Below are 12,999 nucleotides of genomic sequence, written 5' to 3'. Positions count from 1 at the left end.
GAACCTTATAAAGAAAGAGAAATAACTTTACTAGTTTTTATTTCTTTTCTCGATTTACTATAAAAAAATTCTAGTACATACACTGCTATACTTTTAATTTCACGAAAAATAAAGTTGTCCGTTTGAGGAGACGGTGAAATTTTGTTCAATTGGAGCAATCGATCTACAAAAATTTTTTATTTGGTGAAGTAGTCGGAGATGAACACCTTCAGAAGTTCTTTCACAAGAATGATAATTTTTTTTCCGCTTTATACCTCAGTTGGTTTCCTCCAATAATAAGAACATGAATTTTAAAAGAAATTTCAAATGAAACCTCATTGAATTGAAATTTTGGTGAAGTTGAACTAATGGGTTCAAGCTCATCCTCAAATAGGCAGCATCATTAGATCCAGCCGACCCGTTCACAATTTTTAAACCCGATCCAACCTATCGTTGGGTCGAAGTTTCCGTCGCACGGCTTCGCGCGCCGTCGAATTTTAATTAGTCGGCGATCTGGAAAACCATACGTATTTTAATCGTATAAAATGGCGGAGCGAGAGGGGTGGCGCTGCTAGAGAAAACCTGGAGGGTGAAAGAGAGCGAAGGGACCAGTGTCCATTTTTTTTTATTACTTTTAGCAGACGAAACAGAGAAATCCAGTGTCGGAGCTGGGAGGAAAACAGAGTGAAGATAGAGAGGAAGAGAAGAAAAATCGATTCAATTCTTCTCCCTTCTTACCGCGTTCAGTAGCCTTAATCGGTTCTGAAATAAATTCAACTCGTTCGTGAAGCCTGCTTGCAGATTTATTCTCCTCGTATGATCGATAAGGAGGCGGAGCTTTGGACTACCAAGCGGTGATCACAGCTCCGGCGAGTGAGCGGAGTACAGCGAAGGTATATACGAAGAATCTTCTTCTTTACAGGATACGGATTTCGTGGAGCTGTAGGTTTTGCTTTTTTCGGATCAGGGTTGAGAATCCGTTGCGGCGCTTCGGATCTGGATTTGGTTGATTTTGTGGATATTTGTTTGCTTTTTATGAGCTCGTGGATAGATTTTATAGTTGAGGGATTTTGTGTCTTGCCCGGGTTTCAAAGGACCTGTGGTAAGATTTTTGTGAATCGAAACATTTTATTTTCGGATTGACATTATTGTGCCGATTGAAGCAACGCCCGACAAAATGCATTTCCCTAAGAATTGACTTAATTTTAAATGCTGAATAAAGTTGAGAGCTAGGCGACCTACTATTATGTTCTTTTATTTTCTCTCTCTTTTATTTTTTTAACTTGACTGGTTTCACTGCTTCTTTTTAATTAAAAGTTGTGCTATTAAGAGTTCCGAGTAGTTTTATATTTTCCATTGATGAAGATTTTGGGGCTTCATCTGTTGAAAACTTGTTTTAATTGGAAGATTTAATAGGTTTCTTTCCCGATTTTGTTCCATTCCGCGTTTTAATAAATGCTGAATAGTTTAATTGTATAACGCTGTATTGATCTCTGCTGCTCTTTGGAATAATCTGTGGATGAAAATATACCTTTATTTTCATATTCGTTGATGCAGCGTGCATTTTTTGTTTTTTACAGATTTAAAAGTTGTCATTCAGTATTTTGTAACGTTTGGCCATTACACTATATGTCTTCAACAATCTGAATCGCTTAAGCTCCCTCCAACTGAAGAAAATGTCATGTTAGTAAATCACTTTTACGACCTTTTGTCTTGCAAGGAGAGAGATTTCTACTCCTATGATTTCATTTCTTTCTTTTAACACTTTATTTGTTGCCTTGTCCGCAGTGTCCCTTAGCGAAGGGCTTGAAGGATCATTTTCTCAAGACGAGAGGAGAGACCGGAGGTCAGATGTTGAAAACTCGGAGGATGAGAGAAGGAGAACAAAGATCGGATCCCTTAAAAAAAAAGCATTGAACGCCTCCACAAAATTTACGCATTCTCTTAAAAAAAGAGGGAAGAGAAAAGTTGATTCAAGATCTTCTTCTGTTTCAATAGAGGACGTCAGGGATGAGGAAGAAGAGCGTTCCGTCTATGCTTTCAGGCAAGAGCTCATCGCTAAAGATTTGTTACCGGAGAAGCATGATGACTATCATACGCTACTTAGGTTTGATTAGATTTTACTTTATTCGGTTCATTTTATCACCATCAAACGCTACTCAGGATGCCAATTAAGTTTGTGAACAATGCAGGTTTCTAAAAGCCAGGAAATTTGATTTGACCAAAACAACTCAAATGTGGCAAGAGATGCTTCGCTGGAGAAAAGAATTTGGAGCGGACACAATAATGGAGGTAAACTTGTAATTCCTTGTCCTGTAAAATTTATGATTTACAAAATGAAGTTTTTTCTGTAATTGTTTAATGAATTTAATTGCAAACTTATGAATGAAACGCATATGGGAGAACCTCTAAGTTGGTCGTCAAAGTTTTCAACCAACAGAGAGGTTAGCTGTGATTAATAGGTTTTAATTTGATGATGGCGTGCTCTTTTTAAGAATTTTTAATGTAAGTAGAATATCCTCAACTAATATTATGATTTGCATTATTGAGTTTAGAATTACTTGCTATATTTTAATTGATCTGTTTTTTAATTAGCTTTCCATATTATCTTCTGGGGGGATTTTTTATAAGGTTTTCAAGACAAATTTTTTTACATTTCTTTATGATTACTTGCATGATTCTTTCTATTTTCATTTGCATTGGTGCATTTTCTGAAATTAGCAATGCATTAATTGATGCTTTTATAATCTATCAACCTTTTATCTAATCAAAATTTCCTTCTTTTATCACTTCGATATGATTATCTAAAAATTGTTACTTGAAGTTCATTTAGGTGTTTGCAACATTCTTTTTGGTCTTAAAAATGTTTATTTCATAATGTTAAACTAAAGAACGACAAAGATGCGATATTCATTTCTATTTGGGAATATGGATTTTGTGTTCAAATGATATCTCATTTTAAGGCAAAGTTTGGCAGTACGGATAGAACCCCTGCAAGCCTGGGACAAGCTGCGCTTTCCATGCATGAATTGGTTGGAAGGCGGCCTTTTTGTGCTCGGGTTGTTTGGGGGCAGTGTTCTTTTTCCCCAAACATTGCCTAAGGATTATGTATTACCTTAGTTGTTGTCACTTAATTATTTGGAAACCACCCTTTTCTGTTTCTATGGCTTCATTTGCAGCATTGACACTCTTTTGTGATATTTTTGAATTCAAGGATTTTGAATTTGAGGAGCTAGGCGCAGTACTTCACTACTATCCTCAAGGGTACCATGGAGTTGACAAAGAGGGCAGGCCTGTATATATTGAGAGGCTTGGAAAAATTGAGCCGAGCAAGCTGATGCATATCACTACCTTGGAACGATACCTAAAATATCACGTACAAGAGTTTGAGAAAGCATTTCATGAAAAGTTTCCTTCCTGTTCAATTGCAGCAAAAAGACATATTAACACAACAACAACAATATTAGATGTACAAGGCGTGGTATGTTTTCAAGTTCCTTATATTGTTTTATTGGTGATGTGCTACTGCAAGAGATAATCTTCTTAACCCTCGATATTATTTGATTGTGATTGATAGGGTTGGAAGCATTGGAGCAAAACAGTAACAGACCTTGTGATGAGCATTCAAAAAATAGATGGTGATTACTATCCTGAGGTAGCTTATATATGTATGAATGGATAAATCCTCCTTATTTGTTGTTTTTGAAATGCCTAATGATTTTTATTTGATTGTTTGCATGCACAGACATTACATCAAATGTTCATTGTGAATGCTGGCCCAGGTTTCAAGCTTATCTGGAACACAATAAAAGGCTTTCTTGATCCCAAAACTACTGCTAAGATACATGTATGTTTCTAGTTTTTAGTTGTTGGAGGTAGCTGCTTCTGCTTGTTTTTACTGACTTAGATGATGCCTGTGTTATTTCTCTCAATATGCTTTTAGTTACTTGGGTCAAAATATCAGAGTAGATTACTTGAAGCAATTGATGGAAGGTTTGTCTTTACTTGCATTCAGTACAAAGTGCCTCTAAAATATCAATTCTCTTAACAACTATATTAACATATTGTTTCTTTATCTTACAGCCAACTTCCTGATTTCTTTGGAGGTTTGTGCACCTGTTCGGATGCTGGAGGTTGCCTGGGATCCAATAGAGGGCCTTGGAATGATCCTCTTATCATGAAGGTCGCCTACAATATGCATGATTAGCTAGTGTTACCATTGAATTAGTATGCACAATTTGATGTTGCAATTAACATATGATAAATAACAATCAAGCTCTGAGAAGTCAAAAGGGCCGTAAATGTACTCATTTTTTACCCATTTTTTAAAATTTGTAGCTTGCTCGTAACGTTGAGGTATCTTTTGTGAGGCAAATCAGACGTTTGTCCGATGGAAAGCCATTAGGAAAGCCTTGCATGCAACTAAGACCATTGAAGGCAAGAATTTTTTTCTCATTTTTTGGTTTGAATTACGTGCTTCAACCATCCTTTAGTTTTCTTAATAATATCTATTTCAACATCAGGCAAGATGCAGCAGTGACACATCTGCTGCTGAATCAGGTTCAGATGCTGATGATATTGGTTCACCTGTTGCATCTAGAAATGCGGAGTATGCACGTCTTGCTCCAGTCCATGAAGAAGTGAGCTATCTTTAGTTTTTTCATTCCACTTTGGAAGTTATCCCTTCCATTTGTTTTATGCCAATCAGATACAAACCCTTTCATCTGCAGTCGGATATGCCAAATTGTAATGCATCACTTTTAAAAAGCTTTGATTCTCTTCCTGCATGTTATAGTTGTATTAGCATTCAAATGAAATATGTTACAGGATTAGGTAGGATTTTAAAGTATATTGTTAATATCATTGATAATTTAAATCTAATACCATTATGTCAGCAAAGACATGGAAGTCAAATTAGCTATTGTACTCTGTTCATTTTGAAGTTGAAGGCTAATGTTGGTTTTAGTCTGCAGCTATGATCAATCTGATTTTTTGATTTTTCAAAATTACCTCTGGCAGTCTACATATTGCAATGAAGTTTAACTTAAATTTGAAGGTGGTGGAAGTTTTTAAATACATTTCACTTGTAAACACTTTGTAAACTAATGTTTTAATTTTATATTACCGCCAAGATTGTTAAGCTCGAGGTTTAAACAGATTTAGCAAGGGTTACTATCTTATATTGCAAAAGTTGGATAACCGTTTAACATTTTTTTTATGTTTGGGATTTGAAAAGAAAACGTGATTAAAGAAGAACGATAAATGTGCTTATTAATTCATGTAAAGTATTTATTTTATAAACATGTTTAGTTTACTGTTTATGCTTATCAAAATGGTTGTGTGAGATGTTGAGGAGCATTCCTTAAGCCTTAGCAGCTATTTTTCCTTTATCAATCCTTAAATAAACAATTATATATGTAGCCTTGTGCAGAAGATCTTTACGTCTTTCACATGACAGGTTTTTAAGCAAAAGTTGCATGCTTAGATAGTAACTTCTGCATGTTATCGTCATAACTATTTGCTGTCTATATTTGATTGGCTTGGCTTGGCAAATTATTTAACATTTTTTAGCGTTATATTTCTATTTTCAATATTATGTTCATAACTTCCTCATCATTGTTTTTTCTGTCCTTGTATGAACCATTGAAGAAATGCAAATTTTAAGGGTTTCACCAGATGCTATATCTATGCCCTTTTAACCACATTGAGCTTTGGCACGTACATGTGGAGTAGACGTTGCCCAAAACACCATTAGGACGGACCAAAAAAATGCAATGTTTTTCATTTTATAACTAATCATTGTCTTAATTCAGGAACAAGAAAAGAGTTTTTTTCATTATGAGTTACTGCATTACTAGATATTACCTGCTATAAGAAATAATTATTTTAACCTATGAATAAATTGTCACTTGAATCAGATAGTCAATATTTCTTTTGAAATTTTTTTTTTTTATTTTTTTATCTGGTTTAGGTCAGAGGAAATGATTCGTGTTCATACTATAGCTGTGATGACCATTTTGTTGTGGTTGATGAAGCTGCTGACACTGGTCATGATGGGTCGGGACCTTCCAGATTCTCACCCAGAGGAGTGGGTGACCAAATACATCCCTATGGTAAGACTGCGAAATTGTAATCAATTAATATTAGTTTCTCCCATTTCCTGACAAAAAGCATCCACGGAACTAGCATTGAAAATTGGATGAAAGTGGAAAGATGAACTATCAGTTGTGTGCATCCTAGTGAAGATAGTTGGGGCTAATATCTAAATGAATGTCTGTTCAGTGTGATTACTACTCCATGGCTGAGCTATCAAAATATAATTTGGCATTTAAAATAAATTCCCATAATCAGCATTGCAAATTTTCTCAATGCAATCAAAATATTTTAATCTGCAACAATTAGATATATAGTAAAGTTTTCTCTAACTTTGATATTAGTTTTCATGTACTTGGAGTTCTCAAATTTTTGCATGTTGGGGACATTCTCATTTTGTGGATAATCTTGATGATGGTTTATAATTGTGAAAAACAGTAAATAGTAAAATTGTATAGAATTTTTTTCACCTCATACATGATCATGTGTTCTTCTCCCTTCCTATGTATTTGAGACTGCCTGCTGTTATTCAGTGATCAGTGATCCAATATATATTATTTATATATATATATATATTGTGCAATGATTACTGTCATTATGATGCTATTTTCCTTAATTTATGTTCTATATTTTAGCAGTATGTTCCTTAGACTAATCTACACTTTTCTATAGCTCTTTTACGTAAATATTTTTTGCCATCTTAGCATCACCTGTTTGTAGAATTAATTTAGGTGAAGGCAAATCGTTCTATTACTATTTAAAAGTTTTTTAAAGTGCAATCTAACTTTGGAAATGCATTATTACTTTATCTTACGAGTATCTATTGCATTGCCTTCTCCCATCACAACGCTTTTAGCCTTTAGTCACTATGACTTGTGTATACATAGCACATTTCTTTTATAATATTGTTTTTATTTCTTGATGACCATTACATATTCTACTTTTAAATGCTATAAAAAGTCGAATTGTGTATACCTAGAGAGGGTGGCCTGGACGGTGTTGGGATAAATTTATGTAGAAATAAACTAGAATTTTTTTCCAACAGAGCAAGTTTCCTCATTTCTTATTGACTGATTGTTCCCTTCACTCTCTTCTGATCTAAAAAAGTTTTACTGTTTTATGCTTTTATATGTTATTTGATCTGCCTATTTTAGGCTATGGTTGTAGTTACATCATCTCTCATGCATACACACTGAGTTGTTACTCCTGTTTTTAGTTTATTTAGGCGTTGACAGGCTAAACGAAGAATCAATTCAAGGAATTGTAAGATGTTTTGCAAGAGTCTTGATAATGATTTTTTTCAAGCTTCTATCAACCTTTCATGCTTTAATTAAGAAACAAAGCAGCCGGGTTGGTGCAGTTCATCCTTCTGATACAGTGGCCTCCCAAGCTGAAGATAATCATAAAGTTCAAGAGGATATTAAAGAACATGTCAATCCTTGTTTAGAACGAATTCAGAGGCTTGAGGAAATGTTTAGTGAGATCAAAAGAAAACCTGCTCAAATTCCTGCCGAGAAGGAGCGTGTACTTATGGACTCTTGGTACAGAATCAAATCTATTGAGTTTGACCTTGAGAAGACGAAGAGAGTAAGTTTATGCTTCCATATTCATGCGTTCATTTTATGATTTAATTGATTGTCACGTATCAACTGTCATAAGTAATGAGTTTCTTTAACTATTTCTTGCTATAGAAAACATGAAAGGCAATAACAATTTATTCCTTATGAGCATAATCAAGCAGTTCATCATATGAAACATCTCACTTTTGATGATGGACACATTCAACTGTTCATTTCTTTAGCACTTATAGACATACGACTAGATTTTCATCTCTATGCTTGTGAAAAAAATTATATTTCTGCGGGGAATATACCATGATTGCTATCAGCTTATGGATTGTTAAAACCTGAAAGTATCTGCATTCTTTTCTGAAGTAATAAAGAGCTAAAAACTGTAGCTATAAATACTGTCACGTGAAACCTTATTCATAGCTTTGTAATGTGAACGGGCTGGTTATTTGGTGTTAACAAAAGAATGAAAAATTCGCTAGATCATGACTCTTATCTAAACTTATTAAATCACCACAAAATCTAAGTTATTGAAACCTGGGCCTTACCACCATTTCTGTTATCAATACACAGCCACATTGTGGGCATCCTACTGAAGTTGCCTAGAAGAAATCTTCATTTTGTAATATGGCATGTTACTTGGCAGTAATATTTACTTTAACAAATTTGGCTTTCAAGTTTCATTCTGTTGAAGCAGTAGTATTCTTCTTTTATTTCAGGTCCTGCACAGCACTGTTTTGAAGCAAATGGAGATTTCTGAGACGCTAGATGTTGTGCAGGAGTCTAGTGGCAGGGTAAGTTGTCTTTTCAAAATTTACAGATAGATTTTTTATGTAGTATGTGATATAAATGGCAGTGTCCAAAAATAACTGAAATAACCACTTTCTGGATTGATATGGTTGGTTTGTCCTTCCTTGATGCAGAAAAAATCTTTTTGCCGATAGAAGTAAAGACCAGAGTTTGGAGTAGCTGAGCATGAGTTAGGAGCCAGAATAGCTGTAATTACGAAGGAGAAACATGCATGCATTACACATACAAAGCATTTTTCTTCCCAATCCTCTGCAACTCTTGTTTTGTGCAATTTTGTGGATGTTTAGAGCAGTTCACAAATTCTTAGCAAGAGAGATGTATTTGGCCTGAAATTTTAGTGGAGAGCGTTCAATAGAAATTGCTAGGTTTAGATCATGCAACAATTAAACAGAACCACACGAGATTTCTGTCAACACAAAAGAAGTTTTTGGTTCCCCTTCCTTTTGTCTTTGTAAATTTCTCATTTCCAGTTATTCATTTAATTTTTTTTATTATTATTATGATTAGTTGATCAAGTATTGCTAGGACATGCGGCTTGTTATACACTAATCTTTTTTTTTTAAATGAAAATTCTGTGAAATGAATGATCCTATAAAAATTCATCCATTTAACATGAATAATGTTGAATTTGGATCCGAGGTCTTTCATGCCTTGACGGTGTGCAATCGGAAAATTTGGCACTGCATTACCATTCATGAGAAAGCATATCCAGTTTGATGTCTGCATCATCATTAATTTCACCGTTACTTTTTTTGGTTGGATTAAAATTTATTTCATTGAATGAAAGTATGGCACGCAGCCATTTTATCTCATCTCCGACAGCAACAATATTCTCACCTCGATGATAAAAAATTGAGTAGTTCGGAGTGCTTTCGACCTACACAAATTAAAAGCTTCGATGGATCATCCGGAAGAATTGACATCAGCTTGCATATATATATATATATATATATATCGTAACATGAGGTGGCGTGCATCTTGGCTTCACACCTCTTCGCTTTAAATAAGTTGTTTCTATTACACATTAAAATCATTAAGGCTTGGGTACATCATTTTTTTTTACAAATTTTTTTTTAATAACTACAAGAGTTTTTGAGGGTGAGTGTTGTGCCAAATAGATTCTCTTCCCTCACCCTCAAAGAGCTAATTTGAGAGCCATAGATTTCTTACATTGGTCAAGTAAATCGTTTACAAAAGGTTCAGCTTTAGCAACATAGATGAACCTGCAGACCGTTTTCATCATACAGCAATGGTTAGTGCTTATGCAAAAGGATTTATTTGAACTAATACCTAACTATCAGCGCATTGATTGAAAATAAGATGATCAATTTTGAAGTCTGAATTCAGGTTGCTCACATTGCCTAAAAAGCCACCTTAAAATTTTTATTATAAAAGTTTATTTTAGGTAAAATTGGACTGCTCATAACATTTTATGCTTTACTTTAAAAGTGTTTTTTTTTAATCCTAGATTTGAATTGCAAGGTTGGTGTAATGCTTGTGATTATTATAATTTAAATAAGTTTACTGTTTTGGAAATTCATCCCGTCTGACTGTTCCAAGATATAAATTGTTATTTTGGGATGGTTCAAACGGAACAGAAAGTTATTGCTTTTTTATTTCAATTGGTTTCAGACGCTTCCATTAAAATAAACTTGTTGAAAATTGTAGTGTTTGAAATTATAGGAAAGTTTTATTCAACACATTCCCCACGAAATTGTTTGCGAGTGTGTGCAACTAGGTATTAATGTTGAATTTGGTATTCAACTCAAAATTTTTATTTCCAGGAATTAAAAATTATCATATCGCTTAAAATTTTATCGAATGAATTCTAAATCTATGATTACGAAGTAAGTGCATGGCTTTATGGCATGGCATTTCGCAGATTTTTGCTCCCATGGATACAAAAAGTTGTGTACACGGACTTGCATATTGCAAAATTCTTAGCTGTAAAGTGGGATTTTACATTTTTATTTTGCATGTAAATTTTACAAAGACAAAGCCAATAAAAGCGAAACCTAGAAGGCTCCAAAGTTTCTTAGATTAGAAAATCTGGAATTGAAGATTAGCTTTTCCCTTGAATTAGAGAAGATAGAATAATAAAATAATGCACTCAAACTTGGTTTTATAATTATAATAGAGTTTGAAATAGCGGAGAAATAACAATGGCGATCGGATTATATTAGTCGAGTGTTATTTGTTAAACAATGACAATCATGTAATCATGATCAACAATAAAAATTGGATGATGATGGTTGAGCAATAGTAGTTGAACAATAATGGTTAGATAATGATAATCTTATTATGACAGTCATGGATGAATATTAGACTATATGGAATATACTATGATGGCACGGTTGTGATGGTCAAATAACAATGTTTTAAGTATTGACCAAAAGACAATGATGATGTTTGGTGATGATTATTGGCATTAAATGTTAGGCAAAGTTCCAGAGTTTTTTAAATCTTCAAAATCTATCCAAAATCATGTTCAGGTCTTAATCATATGGAAAATAAGACTTTATAATTTTTAAGAGTAGCATTTTGGTAAATCAAACCAAAATTCAAAATAATTTGCCGAATAACTCATACTTATTTCTTTGATTATAAACCATTCTCAGTACATATATACTTTAATGGCTTCAAAACTAAATGATTTTGAACTAGTTGGAATATTTTCATTAAGAAGTCTGATCTTAATATAAAAATATAAGATTTAAAGATCATTTGACTTCTTTCTCAATGTCCTAAAGTTCTCAAACACACCTACAATGCTAGATTTGGGCTTGTTTGAACTCAGATTAAACCACTTTTAATATCTTTAAGTTTGTCTCATCAAACATGCAATTCAACTATAAATTTACTAAAATTAAAAATATGATGGTCTTAACTTTAATTATGATAATTCCCAATCCTAAAATTGCATCAAGGTTCATGCTTAATTGGATGGATCTTTTGATGATGTATCATTTTCTCTTATTTTTATCTTAAACTCCAATTTTATGTCCTCAATAAATCTCGAGTTCTTAAAAATAATTGGGGACCAAAAATATAATTTTTGAAAAGTAAAAAATGTACAATAACTTTTCTAAACTATACAGTATAATTGCTCTCTAAATATCAATGTGTCTCTCTCTTTATGGCCTTGAACTAAAAAGACAACTTCATAATTATAATTTTAGCTATTCTTAAATTATGCATATCAATTAGAGTTAATATTATTAATAAATTTTATGTCAAACTCCACAAATTTACTAAAAAGACTTATAGAAATTTTATTGGGCTTTCAAAGTGTCAACATTTATTTCAAGATATCAAAAGATAGTGCAAAAAGTATTTAAAAGGGTGAAAGGCTCAAATTAGGCCTAGAGTTTGCTTGGCTTGTTGTCGCAACTTCCAGCAATACATGCATGTGCCGAAATATGCATAGGGTTAAATGTAGGCGTGCATGCAAAATGAAGTTATACAAACCAACTTATTTAAATAAGAATATAATACATTATTCTTTATTATAAAAATATTAACATTTAATGGCCAAAACTTTTTAAATTTTAAATGTATCAAAAAAAAAAAAAAGTAACTTCTTATCCTCTTTTTAATCATAATCCTTTATTGATGAGGAAAAATATGAGGCATCTTACTTTTATCTTTATATGCTCTAATTTTTTCTATTAAAAGAGGATAAATGTTATCTATTGTATCCCGTTTGCATTCACTTTTACAGGTTCGAGTGCATCTCTACCAAAACGATGAAACTATTTTTCATAGGCAAGGTTGAAAGTAAAACCTAAAATTTACAAAATTTATTAGTGGAGCTGCTATAATTTTCTTATAATAAATTATTTTTTTTTTTCCAAAACTTTGTTTCAACCATGAGTGATTTTTCTCGATATGTTAATGTTATAATCAATAAAAAAAAAATTCCACAAAAATGTTATTTTCTTTCCAATATCTATTTGTTCTATTTATGAATGGTTTTTTTGCTTACTATTACATACATTCTAAAATTTAGCAATAAAAAAAAAATTCCACAAAAATGTTATTTTCTCTCCAATATCTATTTGTTCTATTTATGAATGGTTTTCTTGCTTACTATTACATATATTCTAAAATTTAGTTTTTTTTTTTATATGAACTTATGTGTTTATATGTTTGTCCTTAAAAACTTCTTTATGAAGATTTATCATATTGATTTTATTTTTTAATTTTTAAAATTTTTATATATCATGATATTAAAATTATAAAATTTCCACATTCAATAAATTTCTATTATAAAAGCAACTATCAATAACTCCAAAATTTTTGCAAATGTTAATGGCATAGTTAACTATTTTTATAAAATTTTCATGTAAAATATTATTAGAAAATTTTAATGTTGCAGCTATTTTTATTTTATTATTTTGTAATTACTGCTCGTAAGTGTTTACTATGATTTGTTAACATCTCTAAATTTGTGGAATTTTTTAATAGAGCTTGTCTAATTTATAGATACTCTGTAAAATTTATTTTAGAAAAAAAAAAGGCAGACAGTTAATAGGTCTTATTTTACTTC

The 12,999-nt window shown here is 32.4% G+C and overlaps 1 protein-coding gene across 1 annotated transcript; it reads left to right on the top strand.

The window, feature by feature from the left end:
• Positions 1-522: 522 nt before the first annotated feature.
• Positions 523-8,969, top strand: LOC110036793 (phosphatidylinositol/phosphatidylcholine transfer protein SFH13-like). The gene is made up of 15 exons (XM_020741321.1): positions 523-872; positions 1,560-1,662; positions 1,768-2,086; positions 2,172-2,271; positions 3,194-3,460; positions 3,557-3,634; positions 3,725-3,826; positions 3,923-3,972; positions 4,063-4,162; positions 4,318-4,416; positions 4,503-4,619; positions 5,951-6,092; positions 7,289-7,659; positions 8,360-8,434; positions 8,564-8,969. Exons 2-15 carry the CDS (start codon positions 1,656-1,658, stop codon positions 8,582-8,584), a joined length of 1,848 nt encoding a protein of 615 aa, XP_020596980.1. The 5' UTR covers positions 523-872; positions 1,560-1,655; the 3' UTR covers positions 8,585-8,969.
• Positions 8,970-12,999: the final 4,030 nt, after the last annotated feature.

The sequence above is a fragment of the Phalaenopsis equestris genome, unplaced genomic scaffold (genome assembly GCF_001263595.1).
Source record: "Phalaenopsis equestris unplaced genomic scaffold, ASM126359v1 Scaffold210921, whole genome shotgun sequence".
NCBI classification, from domain to species: Eukaryota; Viridiplantae; Streptophyta; class Magnoliopsida; order Asparagales; family Orchidaceae; genus Phalaenopsis; species Phalaenopsis equestris.
This window is presented reverse-complemented; position numbering and strand designations above follow the sequence as displayed.

Bases quoted from the DNA above. Each gene is read 5' to 3' on its own strand.
- LOC110036793 (XM_020741321.1), top strand. The intron at 2,087-2,171 runs GTTTGATTAGAT...TGAACAATGCAG, and splicing joins GACTATCATACGCTACTTAG to GTTTCTAAAAGCCAGGAAAT. The intron at 4,620-5,950 runs GTGAGCTATCTT...TATCTGGTTTAG, and splicing joins TTGCTCCAGTCCATGAAGAA to GTCAGAGGAAATGATTCGTG.